The 23,732-nt window shown below is 43.7% G+C and overlaps 1 protein-coding gene across 1 annotated transcript in view; it reads right to left on the bottom strand.

The window, feature by feature from the left end:
• Positions 1-23,732, bottom strand: part of SLC30A5 (solute carrier family 30 member 5) — a 311,396-nt gene that overhangs the window by 260,410 nt on the left and 27,254 nt on the right. Inside the window, exons 3-4 of the mRNA XM_078675193.1 lie at positions 12,287-12,353; positions 9,395-9,480 (exon numbers count right to left, since the gene is read on the bottom strand). Of these exons, the coding sequence (XP_078531319.1) occupies positions 9,395-9,480; positions 12,287-12,353 (153 nt within the window). The remainder of the gene's footprint in view (positions 1-9,394; positions 9,481-12,286; positions 12,354-23,732) is intronic.

Genomic DNA, 23,732 nt, shown 5'->3' with positions numbered 1-23,732 from the left:
AATATGCAGTGCTTCTTCATATACCTCTAAGAGCCTGACAGTCATCTACTCTGCAAGATAAACCATCGCTACCTGGAGTTTTCGCAGCTTTAGGTGTCAGATTGCGCAAAGCATCCCCTCTTTGGAGAGTGAACTATCCAGGGACTCTCTATCATCCGGGAGGAGACTCTGCAGGGGATTTTCTGCTAGGAATTTCTGCAGTTACTGTGGAGGTGTTCAGCATAGGTATTACAGAGATGGGCGTGAAAAACATAATTAATAGCTTTCTGAGTACAGACTAGAGTCCCTACAGTTTTTGTAGAGAGTCAGGATAGGACCCCGGGAAGCCTCCTGCCTGACCAACTGGGCCAACAACACAAACGTTTTATCACCTTCTATATGAAGCCTCCGATGATAGGCCATGTAAGTATGTTTTTAAAAGTCTGGCCCAGTCCTCCAATTGTTTGGGTCTGAGCGCCCGCCACACCGGTAGTTGTAGCAGCTGAGAAGGCAATAACACCTCCAATCTCTGTAATTGCCACTCATGTGTATCAATGTCACTTTCCAGCTGCCGACGAACCCCATAAGATGTCTTAATACAGGCACCTTGTATGACATCTTTCATAGACTCCCAATCTAGGGCCCTAGAGCTCACCGAGCCACAGTTGTAGGCAAAATACTGCTCTAGCATTGGAGTAAAGGTCTCCCCAAAAGGGGGAAGAGATAGGGCCTCAGTGCGGAGGTGCCAGAAAGGGATTGCTAAAAGTCCAGGTGGACCTCCGAAGCTCACTAGGCTCAGAGAGTTGTCCAATAGGTATCTGGCTTGATGGGAGGCTTCATGGACAGAGGGTACCAGATAAGCGGAGAGAAAACAGTAATCAAGCAGACTGTGGGTGTTGGTCACAGGGGTGTAACAGGAGAAAAACATTTCAGTTGGATGTCGGTCTCTCCAAGCATCCTAGAGGTGCAAGCTGTAGGAAAGTAGGATCTGCTTCTTATGGTTACCCCTCACTTTTTGCTGGATGTTACACTGTTTTTGATTAGTCTCACTGGAATCCTTCAGCCTCCTCGCACTCAGTGCTCCGTGGACCGTTGCTTTTCAAATCTACTCGAGGTCCCCCCGCAACTCTTGTGCCTCCGGTCTGTGGGTCCTCTTGAGGGTCAACACTGCTTTTCCTGGGCTACCCTGGTTTCTCCAGGCCTGCCCTGACTCCCCTTGTTGTGGTGAGTCTCCTGGTCTTTGCTGGGCCAAACCGTAACCTTCCTGGACCTTCTTCGTGGGTTGCTGCTGCCAAGGCTCATTGGTGCTCCCCCGGACACTGACCCCTCAGCACTAGACATCCTTCGGGTGACAGCTCCTTTCCGGCTCCTGGTCGTCCTTGGTGTCTCCTGGTCCCTGCAGCTGTAGAGTCAGTGTCTTCATCATCACACCTGAAGCATCCGACATCAGTGGGCATTCGTCTACTGAGTCCCTGGTCACTCCTGAGTGACCCACACTCTGTCCCCTCCGCTTTCAGGTAATCTTCAACAAGAATCCATCTTTGGATTCCAACGGACACTTTTCTTCTTTCCAGCAGTGGCCTTTCCTTGAAGTCCTCCATTGAGATCGACTGCGGTTTTCGACACTAATTCAGCCCTATTCACTCGGCTTCCCTGGAATAGGTAACTCTGGTACTATGGTATCCATGGGTGGGGTGGCTCTTCAACCTTCTATGACCCAAAGGGCTTCCTAGGAATCCACTGGGAAGGGTGCTTAAACTTTAAAACGGCCACAGCGACTCTCCCACTAAATCGTATGTAGCACGCAGTCGTATTCTCACGCTGCACCCATCCTCCGTGGGGTCCCTACTTACTCACCTTGCGTGGTTCCTCGGGGTCCCAGCGATTCTACAACGTCTAGACACTGTCTTGACTCGAGTCGTTGTTCTTATACCACTATTTTAGTATATGGTTAAGTCTCCCCCTGGAGCCCACTGTGTATTAGTGCTACTTATGATTGTTTCTGTGCTACAGTATTGTGTGATTTGTGTTTATCTGCGTGTAGCAGATACTGTTAGGTATTTAGTGTGTGTTACAATAAAAAATACATACTTGTATAACTACTGTGTGGTTCTCCTTTAATTTAACAAATACAATAAGGTTGCATTCTGGTAAAACAAGTTGCTTAACATTCCTTCAAGACTAAGCCTGAAGGATGCTCGCCACAGCTACCACTTGGATAGCTTTCTAAGGTTATCTTTGACCTCTTAAATGACCTTAAGGGTTGTTTGGACTGGTGCAAGGTGCCCACTTTAATTAGTGGACATCATATACTACGTCAACTTCTCACACAAGCCATGTATCATGTCGTGAAGCTCTGCGGTTGAATGGGGCTCTGGGTGGTTTCAGTGCGTTCACGATCCAATATGCCGCCCAGGACACAGTTACAATCCTCAGCTTGTATAACAGGTGTGTTGAAGTATGGGGAAGCTGCTGTTGTGACCAAAGCATAAAAATCCGGGTAGTCAATATTTGGAACATAGACATTAATAAAACAAATATCTCTGCCTTCGCGGGTTCCAAACAAAATAACATAACAGCCCTCCAGGTCGACAAAGAGATACCAGGAGCCACGCAAACTAGTGCCCCATAGGCATATCATGATTATGAGCTAGAATATACGTGTCCTCTCCAGCGTTTAAGCAAATAAGGAATATAGTCTCCCCCTCACACGTGTTTCTTGGAGGGACGCAATAGATACTTTGAACCGTTTTAAATAGGCATGGACACCCCTGCGTTTCTCAAACCGGGCAATATCCCTAACATTCCAGGTAATCAGTTTCAGCGCAGGAACAGCCAGATGTTAAATGCACACACATTTTGTACTTTCTCACAAACAAAACCCAACAGCGAGTAATATCTGACCACCGGGCAGGGCACACGCACAAGAGTGAAATCCATATCTAAACTCCTACCCACAACCAAGAACTTCTAATCTCTTGAACTCCCCCCCTATCCCCTAGGGCAGTGTGACCACCCAACCAATATAAACATAGTCATGTGGCTAGTCAGTACACGCTGCTCCACTCCCCACATCAATGCAATTCAATAAAAAGAAAACAGTTCAAAGAGAACCTTCCCCGCCCTACCCGACACAATCCAAATATGGTGCTACTCAAAAGGGTAGGTCATCAGTGAGGGTGCGAGGCCAGGCACTCAAGCCCCTCCCCTGTGGCTACTAGGCTTTGGGTCATGATACCTCCAGCTGGTAAGGTATAATGTCTGAAACAACAGTGACGAAAATAGTATTACCCAGCATTCAGGACCCCAGAGTGCACAATACTTTACTGTCTTAGTTCCCTAAGGCCATCTTTGGTGCATGGCAACATGTGCAAGGCTTCACTCAGGACACAGGCAACAAAAGGGGGGCAGCCACAACACAAAGGCATGCAGTTGTGTGGGTCTATCCCACCTTCCGGCGGAACAAGGCTAATCCGCACCTCAAATGCAATGCGAGTCAATGTGTCACTCAGTGAACCCTAGACTGTTCTTTGTCCTAGGGAGTCTTCTCCTGAGCCTGGGAGTACTTCTGTGGTTTGTAGGGTGCCATCTCCCGCAGGAGCCAGGGCCCCGAGCACCCGTTCAACCGTAAAAGGTTTTGATTCTCTTGGGCATAAGGACTGATATGATCCATTCCTCCAAGAAAAGTTCGGTAGACTGACCCTCTAGTCTTTTAGGGAACCCAATAAATCTTAAGTTATTCCTATGGGAACGCCCCTCTGAGTTTTTCATTCTTTTATCCACCCAGGTTGTCAGTGTTTTAAGTTTGAGAACAGTATCTCGTAGAGTGCGGACCTCCTGTTGCAGGGAATCTACATTTTGTTCCATGGTCTTCACACTATCAGCAACTTTATGTAAATCAGAGCGTAAGAGATTGACATGGATAGTCAATTTTGTGAACCATTTCTTCTAGTGAGTTTTGAATTGCTGCTCGTAAGTCTCATCAGCTCTGGACTCTGCATTTCCATGCGAGTCAACTAAGGGACCATCCCTCGGCTGGACCACCAGGGGAATGGATTGCGCATAGTGAATGATTTAATTTTTTTCAGTACGTTTGGGTTCCTTGTCTTTCACCATTGTGAGGGTAGAGTGTAGACCACACTGGAAGTGGCAGAAGTGCCATTCTGTAGACTTGCAGCCATCTCCCCTACTTGCAGGTAGTTCAAGCTGAGTTCTGAGCCAGGACCCCTAAGCCCTGTCCGCCACAGTGGTCCAAGACCATATACATCTGCCGACTGGGGCATAGTGATGTCAGATGTCACCAATCCCCCCCCCCCCGGTGCGGCCCTCTAGACTCTGGCTCTACTGCACATATAGTGGGGCAAGCACAGGCCCGGCGGCACTACGCTGCACTATCTTCGCAAAACCAATGTGCAACACCTCTCCATTCCCAGACAGGCAGGTGGCACTGAATTAGGATTCTCAAACTCTGCTCCCTAGGGGACTTCCTCAGCTCCTTACCCGGCACCACTGGGCAACAGCCACTCACTCTGACAGGACCTGATGGAAACGAGCTCAGTGAGCGGCAGATCAGCAGGCCCTGGGACCACAGCTTGTAGATGTAGCAGCGGATATTGTCCTCGTCGCTCACACAGTAGATGGCTTTCCACACTTTCTCAGGGCCGTAGCCGCGCTTCTAGCACCAAATCAAGCAAGTTGCCCAGGAGAGGATGGGGCCCTCGTAGCAGACAGGCAAACAGATGCCCCTCGGGCACCACAGAACTAAACACACCTGTCTGGCGAGCTGGTGCATCCCACTCCCTCTTGTTGGTGCTCAAGGCTCTAGGCACGGGGCCTTACAAGACACAATGTATACTTTCTCCCCAATGGTTAAGCACAATTGAGGGTCGAACAGACGCAGGCTCCACCCAGCCTAATATCTGCTTTGTGTGGCCTCCAAGAACCCATGCAGGCATACGGGGGTCCAGACCCTTTCGGAGTCTCTGAGAGACTCTATATTGACCCAGGAAGGGACCGTTGATTCTTTACACGTCTCCAGGCACTATTCAGGGGCCTGCACAATCCCCAACTTCAGCCTACAGTCAGGAGCAATGGTGGGCCCTGCAGCTACGAGCCCCGCCTGACCACCGATCCGTGATGCTTGCCCCCTAAGGACTCAAGCAGGCATCCGGGGGTCAAGGCCTTCTGCTGTCCCCAACAAAGTCTATGGCAAATGAGAACGTGAGACCCGCTGACACTCAGTGCTGCACCTCAAGCTGGCTTGCCCCTGCGCAACCGCTCGCCTCTGTTACAATCAGGCTTTCGCACCACACAGGGGCTCACCCAAATCACACACAGGCTCGGAAGTCTTGATGGAAGCCGGGGCCCACCCCCATCAGTCGTCCAGGGATCCAATGGGCCATTCTGTCACAGCGGGGAGAGGAGCAGCCCTCAGAGTTAAAATGGCGGCAGCTCCTCCCTCCAGGCCCGCATCTAGACGAGTGCTGCAGCGCGACTCAATGGACAGCGTGGGCGACTGTCATCTACTCAGGCTCCAAGTGTTGTAATACATCGTAGCACTTGATACTCCTGACGCGGTTGCAAAGCATTCCATAGAAGGACCATAATTACAAGTTGCAACCCGGTTTATGGGCGCATAATATTTCTCCTGAGATGTGTCATGCATAAATACCCATCCAGATATAATATGCACACACCGGATGGAGGGCAAAGATACCCAAATGCACCACATATGATAATAATCTACAGGAAAGCTTGGATCAGATGTGTGTACTTAGAATTGAACGGCTTGTAACACAGGTCCAGTTTGTGTACAAGCAATGCGATTCCCCAAAGAGGTAAATCAATGCATTGGTACTGTTTAGCTAAGTCCTAAAACCTCAGCAACAAAGAAAAACCGCTGACATGTCTACTACTCAACTGTCGGTCGGCAACGAAACATGCGTCGGATATAGCTGACATCATCAACAAGGACATTGATTTAGCAGTCCTTACTGAAACATGGCTTACGGAATCCTCATCCCCTATCATGGATCTCCTAGTACCACCCCAATTCAACATTTTGAGACTCGACAGACCCATAAAGTTAGGAGGAGGCATAGCCTGCATTCACAGATCCGATATTGAGGTCAAACAAATCCAAGCCGACCCCCTAGAATCAAGCGAATACCTAGGTCTTAATTTCAGAACAGCTACCAAACAAAGATTCAACCTCCATTCTTTTTACCATCCACCAGGAGACAGTGAAAAGTTTACAGAGGAGCTAATGGAGATCATAACGACCAACTCTAATGACGGCGTCAATAATATATTTCTTGGCGACTTCAACTTACACTGGGAGGACCACAACGACAAACTGGTCAAATCGCTGAAAGATTTCCTTGCTGAACTGAACCGTACTCAACTATGCACACAACCCACACATTCGAAAGGAGCGACGTTAGACTGGATTATTGCGCGAAACAAAGATACAGCAATCCTCTCTAACACCATGCGACTGGTCGGATCATCATGCCATAACATTCACGATACCTATAATGGAAAAAGGCACAACCAGACAACCCCTCAAGACCAAAAAATGGGTTAGAGACACAAGAGATGCAAACTTAGAGCTACTAGTGGAAAGCTGTGAAAGGGACCTAAAACCTCATAACAACCTGCAGAACGTAAACGAACTGACCGAACACTATATAACAACGGTCGAAGCTATTGTCAATAACACCATGCCATTAAAACTGAAAAACATCTTGGAGAAGACAAAAAATCCATGGTTTAATGAGTCGCTAAATGAAGAAAGGCGCAAATTGAGAATGGCCGAAAGAAAATGGAGACAACACCCTTCATCCCCAGAGCTGAAAGCACTCAGAAAAATTAGAGGCCAATATAATAAAATGATCATCAAATCAAAACAGGAATTCATACGGTCAGAACTGGATAGTGCCAAAAACAAACCACGAAAACTCTTTGAAATCCTAAAGCAACAATCAAACAAATTAGCCAAATCTGCCCATGAGAACTCAAAAACACCCCTAAATTGTGAAGAATTTTCTACATTTTTCACAGAGAAGGCGAAATCACTAGAATCAGAGCTCAAATACGCCGTGGCAAACAACATTCCCATTGAACAAATGCCTACGAGAGATACCGCCGTTACAACGGAGAGTACCATAACAAAAAATGAGGCAAGTTGGGATACGTTCGAACTATATGACCAGCACAGTATCGCCAAAACGCTTTCCAAAATAAAACCAAACAATCACTATCAAGATCCCCTTCCCGCAAAATGTGTAAAAGAAATCAATCACGTTTTGATTCCAATATGGACCGAAATTATAAAGGCCTCACTATCACAAGGGATCCTCCCTGACTGCCTAAAAACAGGTCAAGTTGCCCCCATAATCAAAAAACCCACAGCAGATAGATCAGACCCAAACAACTTTCGCCCAGTGACCAACATCCCGCTACTGGCCAAACTAATTGAAAAATGCGTACAGAACCAACTAAGCCAACACATCACCAAGTTCTCACTGCTTGATGAATGCCAATCAGGATTCAGAGCAGGGCACAGTACTGAAACAGCGATCCTCCATATTGTTGACGATGCGCTACAGGCACTTGACCAAAACAAAGCATGCCTACTGATTCTCCTCGATCTGTCGTCGGCCTTCGACACCGTAAATCACGAAGCATTATTGTCCAGGCTACGGGACAGGATGGGTCTGTCAGGAATTGTGCTGAAATGGTTCATCTCTTTTCTACAGAACAGATCACAACGATTCCTGGTCAACCAGTCAATTTCACCTCCATGCCCTACTTCAATCGGAGTCCCTCAAGGATCAACGTTATCCCCAGATCTGTTTAACCTTTACGTTGAGCCGCTTACAGAAATTCTCCAAAAAGCACAGATATCGTATCACATGTATGCAGATGATACGCAAATATATTTAAAGATCTCCTCCCTAAAAGACTTGGAACTAGTGAACAAGGCTTTAAAAATGGCTCTGCAATGGTTAACTACCAACCAACTGAAGCTTAACGCCAACAAAACGGAGTTCCTACTAATCTCACCAGCAAGGAGCCGTACGGAAATAAAGGAGTGGACGAAAGTGGTGACTGCGCTAAACTGCACCCCAACATTAATCAAGTCAGCGAAATCTCTAGGAATCACTCTGGACGAGAATCTAGACATGAAAGCCCACATCAACTCAATGGCCAAGAATGCTCGATTCCACCTGAACTACTTAAGAAAACTGAAACCATTCATCTCAGAGGCGGATCTCAAATTGGCTATCCAATCCTTAGTTATCTCTAGGATTGAATATGGCTGCACCACCTTAGCGGGCTTACCAAAAATGTCCACAGCACCATTGAAAGCATGCCTAAACGCTGCGGCAAGAATTATCACCGGATCCAGGAAATACGACCATATATCGCCACACTTGAAAGCTTTAAGTTGGCTACCCTATGAAGCAAGAATCCAAATGAAGATAGCTTGTATCACCCATAAAGCGCTACACCACAACACCCCAGGTTACCCAGCGAAGAAAATCCAGCTATCGGGAGGGAATCGACCAGCGAGGAGTACTGAAGAATTTCTACTACGGCCAGCCTTTTTCCACAAGAAAAAAACTTATGACAGAGCGTTCTCAGGAGCTGCCCCCAGAATATGGAACTCAATTCCTCCTATCATCAGGAAGATCCAAAAAGTGGCATCATTTAAGCGAGAAGTAAAGAGCTTTCTGATGAAGAAATACACTACCTAGAATAGATCAGTCACGAACTGACAATGACCTAAATATCATACTTGTTTACACATTTTACCTATGATAGAAATATATCCACCTCTGACTTTATTTATCATCTACCTCTTATCATCTACCTCATATTTGTTGTCCGTATAACTGTTTGATATATATGTCTACCTAGAATAGATTAGTCACGAAATGACAATGACCCAACTATTCATACTTGCTTACACAATTTACTTGTGATAGAAGTATATCCACCATTGACTATATTTATCATCTACCTCTTATCATCTACCTCATATTTGTTGTCTGTATAACTATTTGATATATTTGTCTTTCTCCTACGCCTTATATGTTATACGTTCTGATACCCGTATAACTGTTTGATATATATGTCTTTCTCATACGCCTATATGTTAAGCGCTCTGATACCCACGGGTCTTGTTCGCGCTATACAAAACTTTCTAATAAATAAATAAATAAATAAGTCGTATGTGATGCTCCTTAATAGAGGGGAATGTTGTGCTGACAGTAGCCCCCCTCTACTTCCATACATCGAAAGAAGAAATGCCTTTTGTCTAGGCATGATAGTTTCACTTGGAACATTTCTCAGAAAAAAAACTGAATAAAAACTGGAAATAAAATTAACTTTCAAAAGGATAACTTACCTTAAAGGTCCACAAAGAGTGAGGCCAAAAAACCACAGGAGTGAAATGATGCAGCTTGCCAAGGCATGTTTCACAATACTGATCCACTGCAAAAAGACAAAGGGACTCCTTCATAACTTAGCAATAACATGAAGTATAAAGATTTTCAATTTTCATAATTTTTTTTAAAAGTACACCATTCAAATTTGGCACAAGCCTGAGTGCCACCTATGGCACACTTGGAACTCTAGGGTTTCTAGATTCTCAGTGACGCAACTGAAACAAAGATACGTCTTGTAAATGCAGTGCCTGCAACCAGTTCTGGTTGTGTTTTTATGGGCACAACCAGAACTTTCCAGCCACTGTATGATTGCACAACCAAAACTGTACAAATGTGAGTGTTTTTGTTGTTTTTCAAACAAAGGTAAAATTAAAATTCCAACATTTCTAACACAAAGCATGTACTGGTTTTTAACCATTACGTTATCACCATATGTGTAACACCAAGTAGTGGTTTTAAATTCATGAAATAGTATTTACACATGACAAATGAATTCTTGCAGACTAACAACTAATGAGCACCCTTTTGAGTGATGCACAACAGAAATACCATTAGCAATAGTCAAAATACGGATTCTCAATAATCTTCAACGACACTCACTGATCTGTGGAAAAGCCAGTACCGTGCTTTTTGGAGACTCGGTCTGGTAGCTTGCTTCTGGAGAACACCAGCTACTGGAAAGCACTCTGCATGACAGTTCAAGATAACTAGCAGCCCTCAATTTGCGTCACTATCAAAATATTTTTAGTATAAACACACACTCCAGATATACACCACAAAAAGAAACTCTACCTGAAAAGTAAATATAGGGAAATTCTGTACTCCAGGAGTTACAACTCAAAATAGGGAGCTTGGGAGCTGTTGGAAAAGGAATTACTCATATCCTTCACCAATATAGGCAAAAATCATCTCTCCGTAGAATTAATTTTTAAAGTAGAAGATAGGTCAAATTAAGCAGGTCCAAAGAACTAGACACTGAACAGGCATCAAGTATCACCACTTGCAGCAAGGTGAGTTTGGTTTTCCTAAAAAGGGCTTATCCTTGTAGCAGAATTTAAAGACCCATGAAAGTTGTAAAAGTTGAAAACAAAGAATCAGATATCACATTCCAAGGTGCACATACAACTAGTTAACTGTGCCCTTGGAATAACACTGTTTCATTGGACAGTGTTGTAATGGCCTCTCTCTCTATTCAAATGCAGTCTACAGGGGTACCAAATTAGGATGCTACGGTGGCTTCAGAAGTTGCAATAGTTCAAGTGGACTTTCCAGAGCATAGTCCACCGTAATTGCAAAATCAGAAGGGGTACAATTGATATGCAATCCTCATAGTGTGAGCCTACTAGAAACCTATCCATGCTAATTTCACCCCCTTTTGTAAATTATGTGGAGGAATCTTCTCAAAAGCAGCAGCAGGTACTCAATATTTGGATCTAGTACAGATCACATTTCTGATCTGGATCAGCTGCTTATAAGCCAGAAAAATCAAGGCATAAAAAGAAGTTGGAACTGGGCCTTGAGTGATAGAGGGCTCAGATGTACATGCACCTGAGGCACTCAAAAGGAAACAAGAATCTAGTGGACACAAAAGTAAAAGCGAGGTGTATACATGGACCCATCTTGGGGAAAACAACTGAGGTGTGTAAAAAAACTAATTCACATCAAATAAAATCAACATATTTTTTCACCCGTAAATTTAAGCTTCCAACTGTGGAAAATCCACTAATATGGTGGTTTTTCAGCACTGAAATGGTTAGAGAGGTGAGGTTGGGAATATGTGTTCCCAGCAGAGAAGCATTTCATTAAGTTCTCATTGTTTTTTAAATACCAAATTTGCGCACCTATAGCTGGAACCATAAACAATTTGCATAAGTGTGCTAATTGGGTAAGAAAAATACCCCATTTTTAACAGGGTTGCAGGGGAAGACAGATATCAAGTTTAAAATATATTATCCTTGAGTAGTAAATATTATCCTTGAGTAGTAAATAAGAAAACATAAGATGCCTTTGCAACTTGAACGTAATTGCAAATGAGGAGCATTTCAACAAGTAGAAAATCAGTTGACTTAATGATAGATGTACATGTAGAAATTGACAATTTTCATAGATTACTACGTATAGTGCTTGGAATGTTTGTCAGTGCCCTAAAAATAATTATTTTAGGAAAATAGTAGGTGTAAATCTACAAAGCCCAATGTTATTCTTTTCATTGTGAATTGGTCCATGTTTTCTAGATCACAGGCCAATAATACACAGCCAATAATAAAGAGAATAAGCATTAGCTCAATAGGTATGAGGTTAACAATGTTGTGGGGAGGTTATGAAAGACAAGTTAACAAATACATACTTGCACAGGGAGCTCCGACTATGCTCTGCAGAAAGTACATAAGGATGACACAATTACATGCAATACAACCCAATGGACAGGCATACATTCAAAACGATATGTGATGCAGTTGGCTGTCCGGGTACTCCACAGCACTTCCAACCAAGGAACACCACACACACATTTGCTGTGCAATGGGCATACCAAGTCCCTATAGACTGTGAATGTCAATTGGTAACGCCATCCACTCATAACCCACAAATACTAAAATCAAAATCCCACATCTCAATGAAAAAGAACCAGCCACCTGTACATAGAAACTAAAATATAAATGAGACTGTCAGAAGGCAACACAAGGCCATACATACCAATCACAAAATGTGGCTTATACAAGTACTTGTAACAAAGATGTACACCGAGCAAGTGAGTAATTATTCCATTGTATTCGTAGATATTCAGATTATCATAGCATTGTACTCGAGCGTATTCAGAAAGCCATCCACAAAATGTCAGCAGCATTGCTTACCTGTTGCCTTGTAACAGTTTTCCCAGACGAAAATGGCTTTTGAAACAAAACCATCAAAATTGCAGATCTGAATTGGGGGGTAAAATAAACATTATTAACGTGTGCTGTAAAAGTCTGAGTGAAGCAAACTGTATAGTCACTGTTCATGATTCACTAAAGACAGAACCAAGCTAACTGCAAATTTACATCACCAAATTCTTACTATGATAGTTGGTTTATATACGGCACTGAGCAATAATGGGACATCATATAATGTTGTTTACAGGTAAATATGTTTCAGACTTTGCCGAGGCTGCCCCACGATGGGGGATAAAAAAAAACAACTACTTGAGGTAGGAAAGCAACTAACGAGGCAGGGAGAACCAGTGAATAGACTAAGCTTCCTCAAAATACTCATATCTCGCCATCTAGAGGGTTAACTGTGCATCCAGCCGGCTGGCCATGAAAGCATTGACAGAGTAATCAAGGTGTAGATCGGAAAAGCAGGGCGGGAACAAGACAGCATAGGAGGAAGAAATGGGAGATTGAAAGATAAAGAAAACAAAACTCTGTATGTGTGAGTAAGGCTTGAGGAGAGAGCTCAGGAAGTTACAATAAATATGGCGCCAGAAATAGTGAGGCTGTTTCCTTATATGATTTTACAAAATGTAGGTGCCTGGTTTCTCATAAGGTACATGGCAATTATACTGTACTAACTATTCATATTATGGCATAATTTGGGGTAATCTGCAAGTAATTCACCTCATCAGGTGAAAATGTCTTGCTTACCGTAGCAAAACAGAAGTCTGGGCGCTGCACTGCTACTGTAATGCACTGGAGCAAATAGATCACCTTATAGAGAATATGCTCTTTGCTTTAGTGTTGTTTACACAAAGTTATCATAATCATTCCACTGTTAATCCTGACATCAAGAGCTCTAGAATGAGTTGTAATGTATTCTTTATTAGCGAATATCGAATGTCCAGCAACGACCTATGTGGTCACTGGATTTAGCTCTCTTTTAACACAGACATCCCAATTTCTGCTTTATCAGGTTGCTATACAAAGGTCTTGCCTGGGTATGACTGAATTTGCTAATGACAAAACCCAAAGAAGACAAAGATTCAAACTGTTTGATCAGAGTAATGTATTTTGTTATAGGAAGGTCTAATGGGCCTACTACAGGAGAATCGGGATTACTCCATGTCTGATGTCTAAGATGCAGACACGGATAGTGAGTGAAACTGGATGTTTATAACTTAAACAGTTTTATTATTTCAAAGTTCCACATAAGTCATAGCAACTTGATTTCCCGAAGAAAGATGTAGCTCAGTCAGGACTATGGTGATACACTAGATCCAACGCTATTCCAAGACATGTGAAATAAATTCTTCATGCAAGACAGTTGCTTGCATTTATATAACATGTTGCATCTACTTCATATGTTGATAATTCAAATAACTGCATCTGTGAACTGCCAGGTCAATTGTGTTAATTTTCCTTTCCATCCTAAATAAAACAAACAACAAGTGCTTTCATTTAGACTTGTCGATTGTTAAACCAGTAATGCAAGATATTCCCATTAGTGGTTTGTTCTCTGAACTTACTGATTTGAGAGACATGATACCTTTTAAAAAGAGGCATTAAAGTGTACAGAATATCGGATCCTGTACACATCCTCCCAAATACGGACTCTTATGCGAATTATAACGTTTCTTATACTTTCCACTTGAGATCAACATTCAGAGCTGAAAATCAGCAAATAAAAGAAATGACAGTTATGATGATCTAAGTTATATATTTGTTTTTGATAGAAATACCTCATTGTTTGTCATTGACCTCTGCTAGCGTGGGGTATTTTTTAAATATTTCCCCTAGAATTTTACCTGGGAATATTTTATGCATAGTGTGTGTATGATGCCCCCCAGTGTGTCGAATAAGATCTGCTACTTTCTTGTGAACTACTTTTTATAAGTAAGATAAGTTCAACAAACAGTATTGAAGCTTGCACCTAGAGTATACAAGGACAGTTGCTTTATCTTTTGACCTAGGTTGTTGATGGGCTCAAGCTATAAAGCTTTGAATGAAAAACCTAACACATACCTCCCCCACTATTATCATAGTATTATGCGCACATAGGGGTGTGCTGCAAAGACTGCTCATAAGGTAAGTATTCACTGCTGAGACAATAGAGTCTCCCTCTTAAAGATGTGTTGCAAGTTCAAATATGTTTAACTGGGTGCCTACTAGACAACATGATAGTCGACACCAAACACTACATATACGTGATTTCTGTTAGCTAAAATGGTAAGAATTTGTTGGTTTCTTCAGATGAATAAATCAATTTAAGGAAAGTGAGAAAATAAAACTTTTGCTTAACAAAATCAGTTCTTTGCAAGAGTTTGTGACGATCATCTAAAAAATACCATCATGGTACCTTTTTCAAACGTTGGCAATTGCTAGATTTAATGTATTGGGTTTCTAATGCGACTCTTGCACTTTTTAGTTTTAAGACAGAACACATGACTTAAAAGTATCCCTTGAAGAAGGCTGGTCACAAGACGCTGAGGTAACGATACCCACTTGCAACATAATTATTTTATATCCATTACAGTTTAGTTTGAATTAAGTCTATACGCATTTATAGTTCGGCTACCGGCTACGAGTTCCTTTCTACACTATTTTTGATTGTTTTACATTGGCACCATAGATAATGGCTTATAAAATGTACAGTTTTTATAAAACGTGTACTTATGCAAAAGTAACTATGTGTAGCAGCTGGAAATCTTTTTCATTGTATGCTGTTTATCATTTTTTTTGTCCTTTACTCAAAGTGACTGAAGCAAAGTAGGTTCCTGAAGGAAAGTCTTTATACTCTGACAATATAGGAAGTGTTTTTTAGGTTTCGAAACCTGGCGAGGGGCGAAGCCCCTCCCAGATCGAAATCTATTGTTTTCAATAGTGAGGTTAGGACAGCCTCTGTTTCCAATTGGCTAGCTCCATAAATGGAGACTAGCCATTGGGAGACAGAGGCTGTCAATCGCGCTTTCTCACGAAAACGCGATTCGGGGGCGTTTCTGGTGCTTTTTTTAAGCCCCGCCCCTTTGTCCCGGGCCGCGCTGCGATTGGCTGCCGGCCCGGGACACCCCCGTGACGTCATTCCCCGGGCCGCGCTGTGACTGGCTGGCCGGCCCGGGACCTGACTTGTTTGTGCTCGTCACCAGTAGATTGCGGACAGAGCCGTGTTTTGAAGGTCCCCATTTGAAATATTTTCGCTTCTGTTTCATTTGTTAAGGGGTTCCCCTGTAGTAGCTTCCTTACAGTAACTATTTCGCTTGCTCACATGTCGCGAAACGACCTGTTGCTCTGTTCCAGTCCCTCCCCCTCCCTCCGTCCGCAGCTCTCCTTAGTCCCGCTACCCCCCCTCCCTCCGCCCGCAGCTCTCCTTAGTCCCGCTCCCCCGCCCGCAGCTCTCCGCTCTCCTTAGTCCCGCTCCCCCCCGCCCGCAGCTCTCCTTAGTCCCGCTTCCCCGCCCGCAGCTCTCCGCTCTCCTTAGTCCCGCTCCCCCCCCCCGCCCGCAGCTCTCCTTAGTCCCGCTCCCCCCCCCCTCCCCCCGCCCGCAGCTCTCCTTAGTCCCGCTCCCCCCTCCCTCCGCCCGCACAACCCTACCAAGGCCAGACTTACTGCCCCTCTGTCTTGTATAAATGTTTTGTGGTCGGATCGATTAAATTGATGCGGTCAGTTAATGCGAAAAATTCCAGTATCTCACCTACACAAATGTAAACTTAATGTTGATTCATCTTCTGAAGGAATCCGGTAGATTCGGAAGTCAGTCACAGAACAGTTACAGCTGATCCTAAGAACTTGAGAACGAACCAGGGCTGTACGGTGCTCACTATAAAGGCCTGCTCGATCCCTAGCACCAGCCCGCATGCTTTGTTGTCCCTAGTTTCTGGTGTACTGACAGCCACGTTTAAACCCCACGGCCATACATGTGAGCTCCCAGACGAAGGTAGGCCGAGTGAAAGGTGCGGGAAGGATTGGTGGTGATGCAGCACGTGAGCAGGACTGCCTCTCACGCGCGTGAGTGCGTTTCCAATGTGTCCCTGTGTCCCATTAGCAGCAGGCTGCGACATTGAACTGAATAGTGTGTTTGCTTTTCCAGTGTTGTCATGGATCTATGATTTTATGATAACGGCCATCTTTATAACACAAATCAAGTTGCCTCCTGGCACAGGGACGCTGTCGCCCGTCCTTGTGGCATTCGCCCTGTCAGCCTCAGAATGATTAGAGGGTATCCCATTGTGCGGCTTGCATGTCAAACACAGATCAAAGCAGTGAACTCTGCACTCATTGAGCTATCTTACCAGCTGTGATGATGCATTGACTAACCATGAATGGCTACATGCAGAACACTAGTTAGGTTCAAATGCGCTTTCTGTCCTTGGGAGAAACTGAATGACAGATTAGGCGTTTGATTGCACGTGATCTGATAAACTACGATGCCTGCTCAAACACTGTTCACCAACATCTCTGTGCCGCATTTTTATTGGATGCGATAATTATCGGCCTGGTAATGCACACTGTCTGTGCAGGGTGGGAGCTACCAGTCAGACCAGGAGTGCCACTTCTACAGAACGAGAAACCGACCCCTTTCTAGGCCTATTTTAACAGGCGCACTCACGAGCAACGGCCTTGAGATTTTTTTTTTTACCTTTTTCATAGCATGGCATTGTCCGCATTGACTGCCTCATGAACTGTTAGCCCCACAGACTTTTATCAGGGTTATTTGCAGGGCTTTAAACGGGCCGGGTCCTGCAGGTGCTCAACACCCGGCAGTTCAACAAAGCAGGTGCTGAGACCGGTCCCTATCGGGCACTCCATTTTTGCCCTCCCCTTCAGGGTGAAAAAATAATCTTAACTCTGCAGCAGTAGTACCACCCTTCACTGCCTTTTTATGTAACTTCAAAGAGACTCGTTATAGTACTTTCATTCTCATCATTTCAGAATTGAAGCATTTTTAGTATGCTATTAAAGCCATAGTTGTTGCTTATTTATTTTATGCAACTACAACCGTTGACAAATCCAATAGTCCCAGCTTGTTGTAGGTATAATGTTACTTGTTGTGTTATTTATCTGGTTGTAATGCCTAAAGCAGCAGAATACCAGTCGGGCAACACACTAGGCTAAACGCAGAATTTCAATTTAAGTGTTTTTAAGCCACGCCCCCAACTACATCGGCCACACCCCTTTGAGAGACCCCCCCCCAGTTTTTTATCCTACTTAAAGCCCTGGTTGTTTGGACTTACTTTTTAGAGTTCGCCTCGTCGAAAGCTGCGCCGTGCAGGGCTCTGGGGTTCCTGCTGGCTGAACCCTGACGGGGCGAAAGGGACCAGCCCGGCAAACCTTCAATACGAAACCTCCTTACCCACCCTGCAGTTTGCATTCCTAGCAAGGTATATAGCGCCCATTTAAGTTAAATGATAACATACCAAACAAAACTCGAGCATCACTTTTGTCGCAGCAAAAAAGAGAACAGCAGTGGCATTTGGCATCTTTTTAAATCCCGAAAGCAGGAGGTCTGTCACAAACGTGTGGGTGTGGGGGGGGGGGGCTGTGTGTGGGTGTGTGTGTGTGGGGGGGCTCTCTGTGGGTGTGTATGTGTGGCATTTGCGAGAGATTAAGCTATTGGCATTGTAAATGACCGTGCCATTTATTTATCTGTTTTCAAAACCAACACATAAATAAAAATGTTGTCATTTACAATGCCAATAGCTCAAACTTTTGCAAATGCGAAACCGTTGCATTGTAAATGCTTGTTTTATTTTTTTATGAACTGGACAAATGTTAAAACCACAAGAAAAACAGTGGTATGCCGTTCTTGTATTCATTGCTAAAGAAACAAAATCTAGAAATATAGTGTTCTGCTACCAAGATGTATGCCAATTGTCACCTCTACTGTACATCACCAGGTGGACTTAAGTCAGATGCACAGAAGCTTTACCCCATACGATGATCCACTGGAAGTTGAAGGAAATATAAAATTACTAAACTACAGGGTGGTGTTCTTGTAAATCATTTGCAGGATATGGAGGTCTAAGATACATTTTAATTATTGATTCTGAAATACTGAAAGGCACCACTAAAATGGTAAAGTACTATGTGCTACAACCAGTGGAAATTAGACCGTTAAATTCACAACTATATACAACTTCTCTGACAATGCTTTCTTGTAGATCTAATGTTGGGATTTACAGAATTCCAACTGCTGGGCCTCGTACCCAGGGATTTGTGGAAAGATATGACATAGTATTCAGACAGCTACAGAGAATACTCTCTCTTCTCCTGAGGGTTTTTGAGAATGTTTCCATAAATGTGCTTGCTCTTGGCTGATTATGTCATGCTACTTTTTTCATAGCTTTTCATAGCTTCACGAAATAGGCTTTATCTTCTGACGTTAGTGTCTTGAATTGAGTTTGATCTTAACTGTTGGCCAGTTTACGAATTTCAGAGCTGAGTTGATATGTTTAATCTATTTTACTTCAGAATTAGTTAACAGGTGCATTTGGTACTGCCAGAATATTATTTTGTAGAGTGAATGGAGATGATTTGTGTTTTTCTGCAGTTCTAGCATGAACTAGTGAACAATGGCGGCTTCTAGTCATTTCTTAATATTAGCTTGTTTTCTTTTTTGATTTTGGTTATGAGGTCAGAATAGGGAATTCAGTTTTAAAACATTTTGTTTGTGCTGATACATTGTTCTATTAGTAGTGCAGTGAGATTCATTCTCAAAAGGATGTTGCGGAGCTAGGTTTCATGCGCATGCATGTGGAATCTCACTATCATTGCTCTTTGTTGCCGTACATTCTTCGTCTGTTAGATTGATGCGCGATAATGTTCTAGAGGTCTTATAAGTCTGAATTGATAAGCCCACTCAGATCAGATGTTTAGTGATCTAAAATAGATGACTTAGTCACAATTTTTACTATTCTTGGATTATACTGCCAAAATGAAGAATCTTTGAAACCTCTTCCTGTTTAAAACAAATGTTCTCCGAATAAATTACCAGATTCAAAAAACACACCTTTATATTGCTAACGAGGAACATATAAGGCACATTACCAAGTTTACTTCATGATAATCTATACTCTTAAGTACATATTACCCCATTATAATGATTACATTTACTAAGACATTCTGGAACAGATACATTTCTTCACAAACAAATACCCAGGATGATAATTTCCACCATAAGAGATTCCTCTCAATAGAATCGGAGGCCGTAGAGTAATCTACAAAGCAGGCATCCAGCTTTAGGGTCTCTTGATAGCTCTTTTACTATTAGGTGCAGGATGAAAATGCGGTCAATTGTAGAGCATGGAGCTTTAAACCGGGTTCGAAATGGGTTAATAATGTTACTGAATGTTCATTTTTTACGTTGGTTTCGAAAACGTCTTGCCATCTACATGACTTATTTGAATCTAATTTGAAGCAACATTTGTAGAGAGGTTGAATATTAGATACTTTCCTGGAAGATATAAGTTGACAAGTTATTGCAAAGTCAGTAAATAAAAGGGATAACAAAGAGCTCCAGTTTTTGGGATCTTTCTTTATAAAAGCTGTTGGTATACCATTATATCCTGCAGCAAGAGACTATTTACAGCCATGATCATGTTAAAAGTGTTGTTTTTGGTGTTTTCGACCTTCTGTTCGACATAATTCAATTAAGTATGGACACTTTATTGAATTTTCATATAATTTGCCAATGTAATTCCTCCAGTTAATAATAAGACATGTTGCACTCAAATTCTTTTTTATGTTATCATGATTTTTGGCCCAGTAGCATTCAGAATTTAAAGCGGTCTCGGGACTGAGTACACTGGTATAATTTGGTCCATAAGCACTTCCACTTTGCTTAAATAATTGTATGTAAACTCTTCTTTAGTTGGCGTTTTAGCGTACCAATTTCGTGATTCCTATCCACAAAATGTGAAATTTGTGATAAGCATCTAACATTTCTATATAGCTTTTTTTTTGGACAAATTAATTTTTATTAGCATTTGGTATACACTTGTAAATGTAAATGTAAATGTAAATGTAGTATACTTGTAAAGCGCACAGCTGCCCCAGCAACGGGGCGTCCCGGCGCTGTATAACTCTGGGGAACCCGTCCTGGCTTTCCCTGTGGGATGGTCCCTGCTGGGAGTCCCCAAGGTGGAGCCAGGCATCCCCGGAATTGGTGGGGCCGTTGTGGAGATTAGGCAAGCTAATGCCCAGAGTTGCCGAGTGTGATCCCTGATTAGAGTAAGCACCGAAGCGAGAATTGTCGAGTCCGCTGACCAAGGTCCACGACCCTGCCGCGTCGGGAATCGAACCCTGGTCCCGGGCCGACTTCTGCTCTCGGGTCTGCTGCCTCTAACCAGTGAGCCACACTACTCCACTTCATAATGCTATATCCAATATGGTGCTAAAGCTTGGTTACAGAGTATAGCATACTAAATTTCACATAGGTGGAGCCTCCATATATGGCAACAACCACAGCCTTTCTCCGTTTAGAACCTAGAGATACAGGTACAGTGTCAAAGAATGTAAAGGCTTTAGGCAGTCCATAAAGCAAACAAATGTGCATGCCCAACCTATCTATGCTTTGCAATGCGCTTTTAAACCAACCCTTCCAACAAGAAAGGTTCCCCTTAAACAAAAACCCTCCCGCTTTTCCCACTACCAAATTGAGTGGTGGTGGTGACCATTACATAGTATGTTTTTATACCAGTCGTGTGTGAAGTAAGTACCTTGATGGTACAAGGCTTGATCGTCCCCTTCTGGATGCTTCTATTGGAGGTAAACTGAGGATGTGTCTAGTGGCTGTGGACTCAGGATCTAGAATTGGAAAAGATTAATTTCACTGAGCCAGTGGCAAACCTTGTGTAAGATACGTGACTAAAGGACCCCATTTGTATTCAAAGTTTTATAGTGATCCCTGAAGATGTCTGTCATTCTTTTTAGACAGCATCTTTCAGAGTCTTGAATGCCATAAGAATAGGGTGGGGGCTGCCTTCTTCTTCCAGGCGGCCGCGATCGCAACTTTAGCGGCCCCTATACTTGTCCACATAATGGCCTTGTCTGCTATGGTTTGGTGCTCTACTGCCGGGTCCCTGATGGCTAGGAGTATTCCCTCCAAGGAGGTGGGTATAGGATACCCTAACATGTGCTTAATATGGGCGAGTATCTCCTCCCAAAAGGGTCTGATTGTGGGACAGCCTCACCAAATATGTTGGAAGTCACTTAGGAGTCCACACTCTCTCCAACACAGAATTGATGTATTCGGGAATATCCGTTTAAGTTTGGTGGGGTAGAGGTACCAGTCCATCAAAGTTTTTAAATGGGCCTCTCGCAGTTCCAGGGAGTGATTAAATTTGGCGATTTCGGACCACAACCAGGTCCATCGGGTAGGTCTCTTTGCACCGTTCCCTCCCACATGGACCTTTGTCTAGGCCTTGGAGAGTGGGTGGTGGCGAGGAGGGAGCTATATAGAAAAGAAATTACCCCTTTCATATAGCCTACCTTCAGTACTAATTTTTCAAAGCTCGTCATTTCTCGTGTGGCAGCATCTCGTACATTGTGGGTAACAGCTCAGTGTTTTGGTTGAAGATAATGGACGTGTTCGCTTGGCTGTAGTTGAAACTCCCTCCTGCAGCTTTCGAATGTTAAAATGTCATAGTTGTGGAATAAATCGGAGAGCTTGAGACACCCTCCCTCCTTCCAGGGTGTTAAGGGGCCCTCATGGGTCGCTGGTAGAAAGGCCGGGTTGAAGTGTATTGGTGTGTATGATGAGGGGGAACGAAGTCCACCCCTCTCCCCTGGATACTCAGTCCCATACCATCAGGGTGGTACGTGTGGGAGTGCTAATGTATGTATTGGCAGGTCTCTCCTTCTTGGGTTTCCAGATGAGGACCCTAATTGTCCTCCTGGTGATGGCCCGGTCCATATGAAGCCAATGCTTCTCCGATTCTCTTTTGGACCATTCCGCCACTATTCTTAGTTGAGCTGCCTTATAGTAAAGGCTGAAATCAGGTAGACCTACTCCTCCCTCAGCCCTAGATCGCCTTAGTATATGGAATGGTAGGCAGGCCCTCCCTCTTTGCCAAATGAAGTGGGTGATTAATTATTAGATTTTAGGGAAGAGCTCTCTATCTAGCTCGATGGGCAACGCTTGGAAGAGATATAAAAATGTAGGAAGCACTGTCATTTTAATAGCATATATGCGACCAAGCCAAGAGATAAAGAGGGGCTTCCATATTTTAAGATAATGTTGAAGTTGTAGAAGGAGGGGCGGAAAGTTGGCCTTGTATAACCCTCCACACATGGCGTCAGCTGGATGCCCAGGTATTGTAGGGAGTGTTTGGCCCATTGGAAGGGAATGTGTTCCCGAAGACTACTGGCCTCTGCCTCCGTGAGCGTGAGATTAAGTATATAGGATTTGTCCAAATTATTTTTAAAACCGGACACTGCCTTAAACTTGGCCAGTTCCACCTGTAGAGGAGGGAGTGAAAGTGAGGGCTCAGAGACAGCAAACAGTGAGATTTTGTGGGTTTCTCCTCTAAAGGGGATCCCTTTTATTTCTGGATTATACCGGATATACATCGCCAGCGGCTCAATGCTAAGAGCAAATAGCAGGGGTGACACCAGGCATTCCGGTCTGGTCCCTCTAGTAAGAGAAAAGGGGGCAGGCAAAGCTCCATTGATCTGTACCCTAGGTTGTACATAGTTAGCCCTGATCATATTAATGAATTTATCCGCGAAGCCAAAGTGTTTTAGCGTGTTGAACAGGAACGACAAATCCACCCTGTCAAAGGCCTTTTCAGCGTCCAGCCCCACGAGAACTGCCCGTATCTTGGGCTTGGTTGCCTTCCCAATCAGGTGTACCGTTCTTTGGATGTTGTCGTGAGTCTGCCAGCCCTTTATGAAGCTTGAATCATCCGAGTGGATAAGGTTAGGTAGCAGATCATTCAGCCTTCTTGCAAGGATTGCCGAATAGAGTTTCGCGTCTAAATTTAAGAGAGCAAAAGGTCGATAAAAAGCACAGAGGTGCATCTTCTTCCCCGGTTTAGGGAGCACTGTAATTACTGCCGCAGCCATTGAGGAAGTCACCCCCACATCTTCCGCTATCTTGTTAAAGAGATGCGCAAGGTGAGGGATTATATCAGGTGTAAAAGTCTTATAGAAATGTGCCGTTGGGCCATCTGGGCCCAGAGCTTTATTGATCTTAAGGGATTTGATTACTGCACCCACCTCCTCCTGTGTTATAGGAGCCGTGAGATTATCACTTGTGACCAGCGAGACCTTAGGGAATTTTAACGTCTGGAGATAGCTATTTTGTGCCTCGGTGTCCCGTGTCACCCCTGTATATAGTCTTTCGTAGAATGCCCCGCATAAGTTGGCCTTACCTGTATCTGCGGACAAAAGC

This window comes from Lissotriton helveticus, chromosome 2_1 (genome assembly GCF_964261635.1).
Source record: "Lissotriton helveticus chromosome 2_1, aLisHel1.1, whole genome shotgun sequence".
NCBI lineage: Eukaryota > Metazoa > Chordata > Amphibia > Caudata > Salamandridae > Lissotriton > Lissotriton helveticus.
This window is presented reverse-complemented; position numbering and strand designations above follow the sequence as displayed.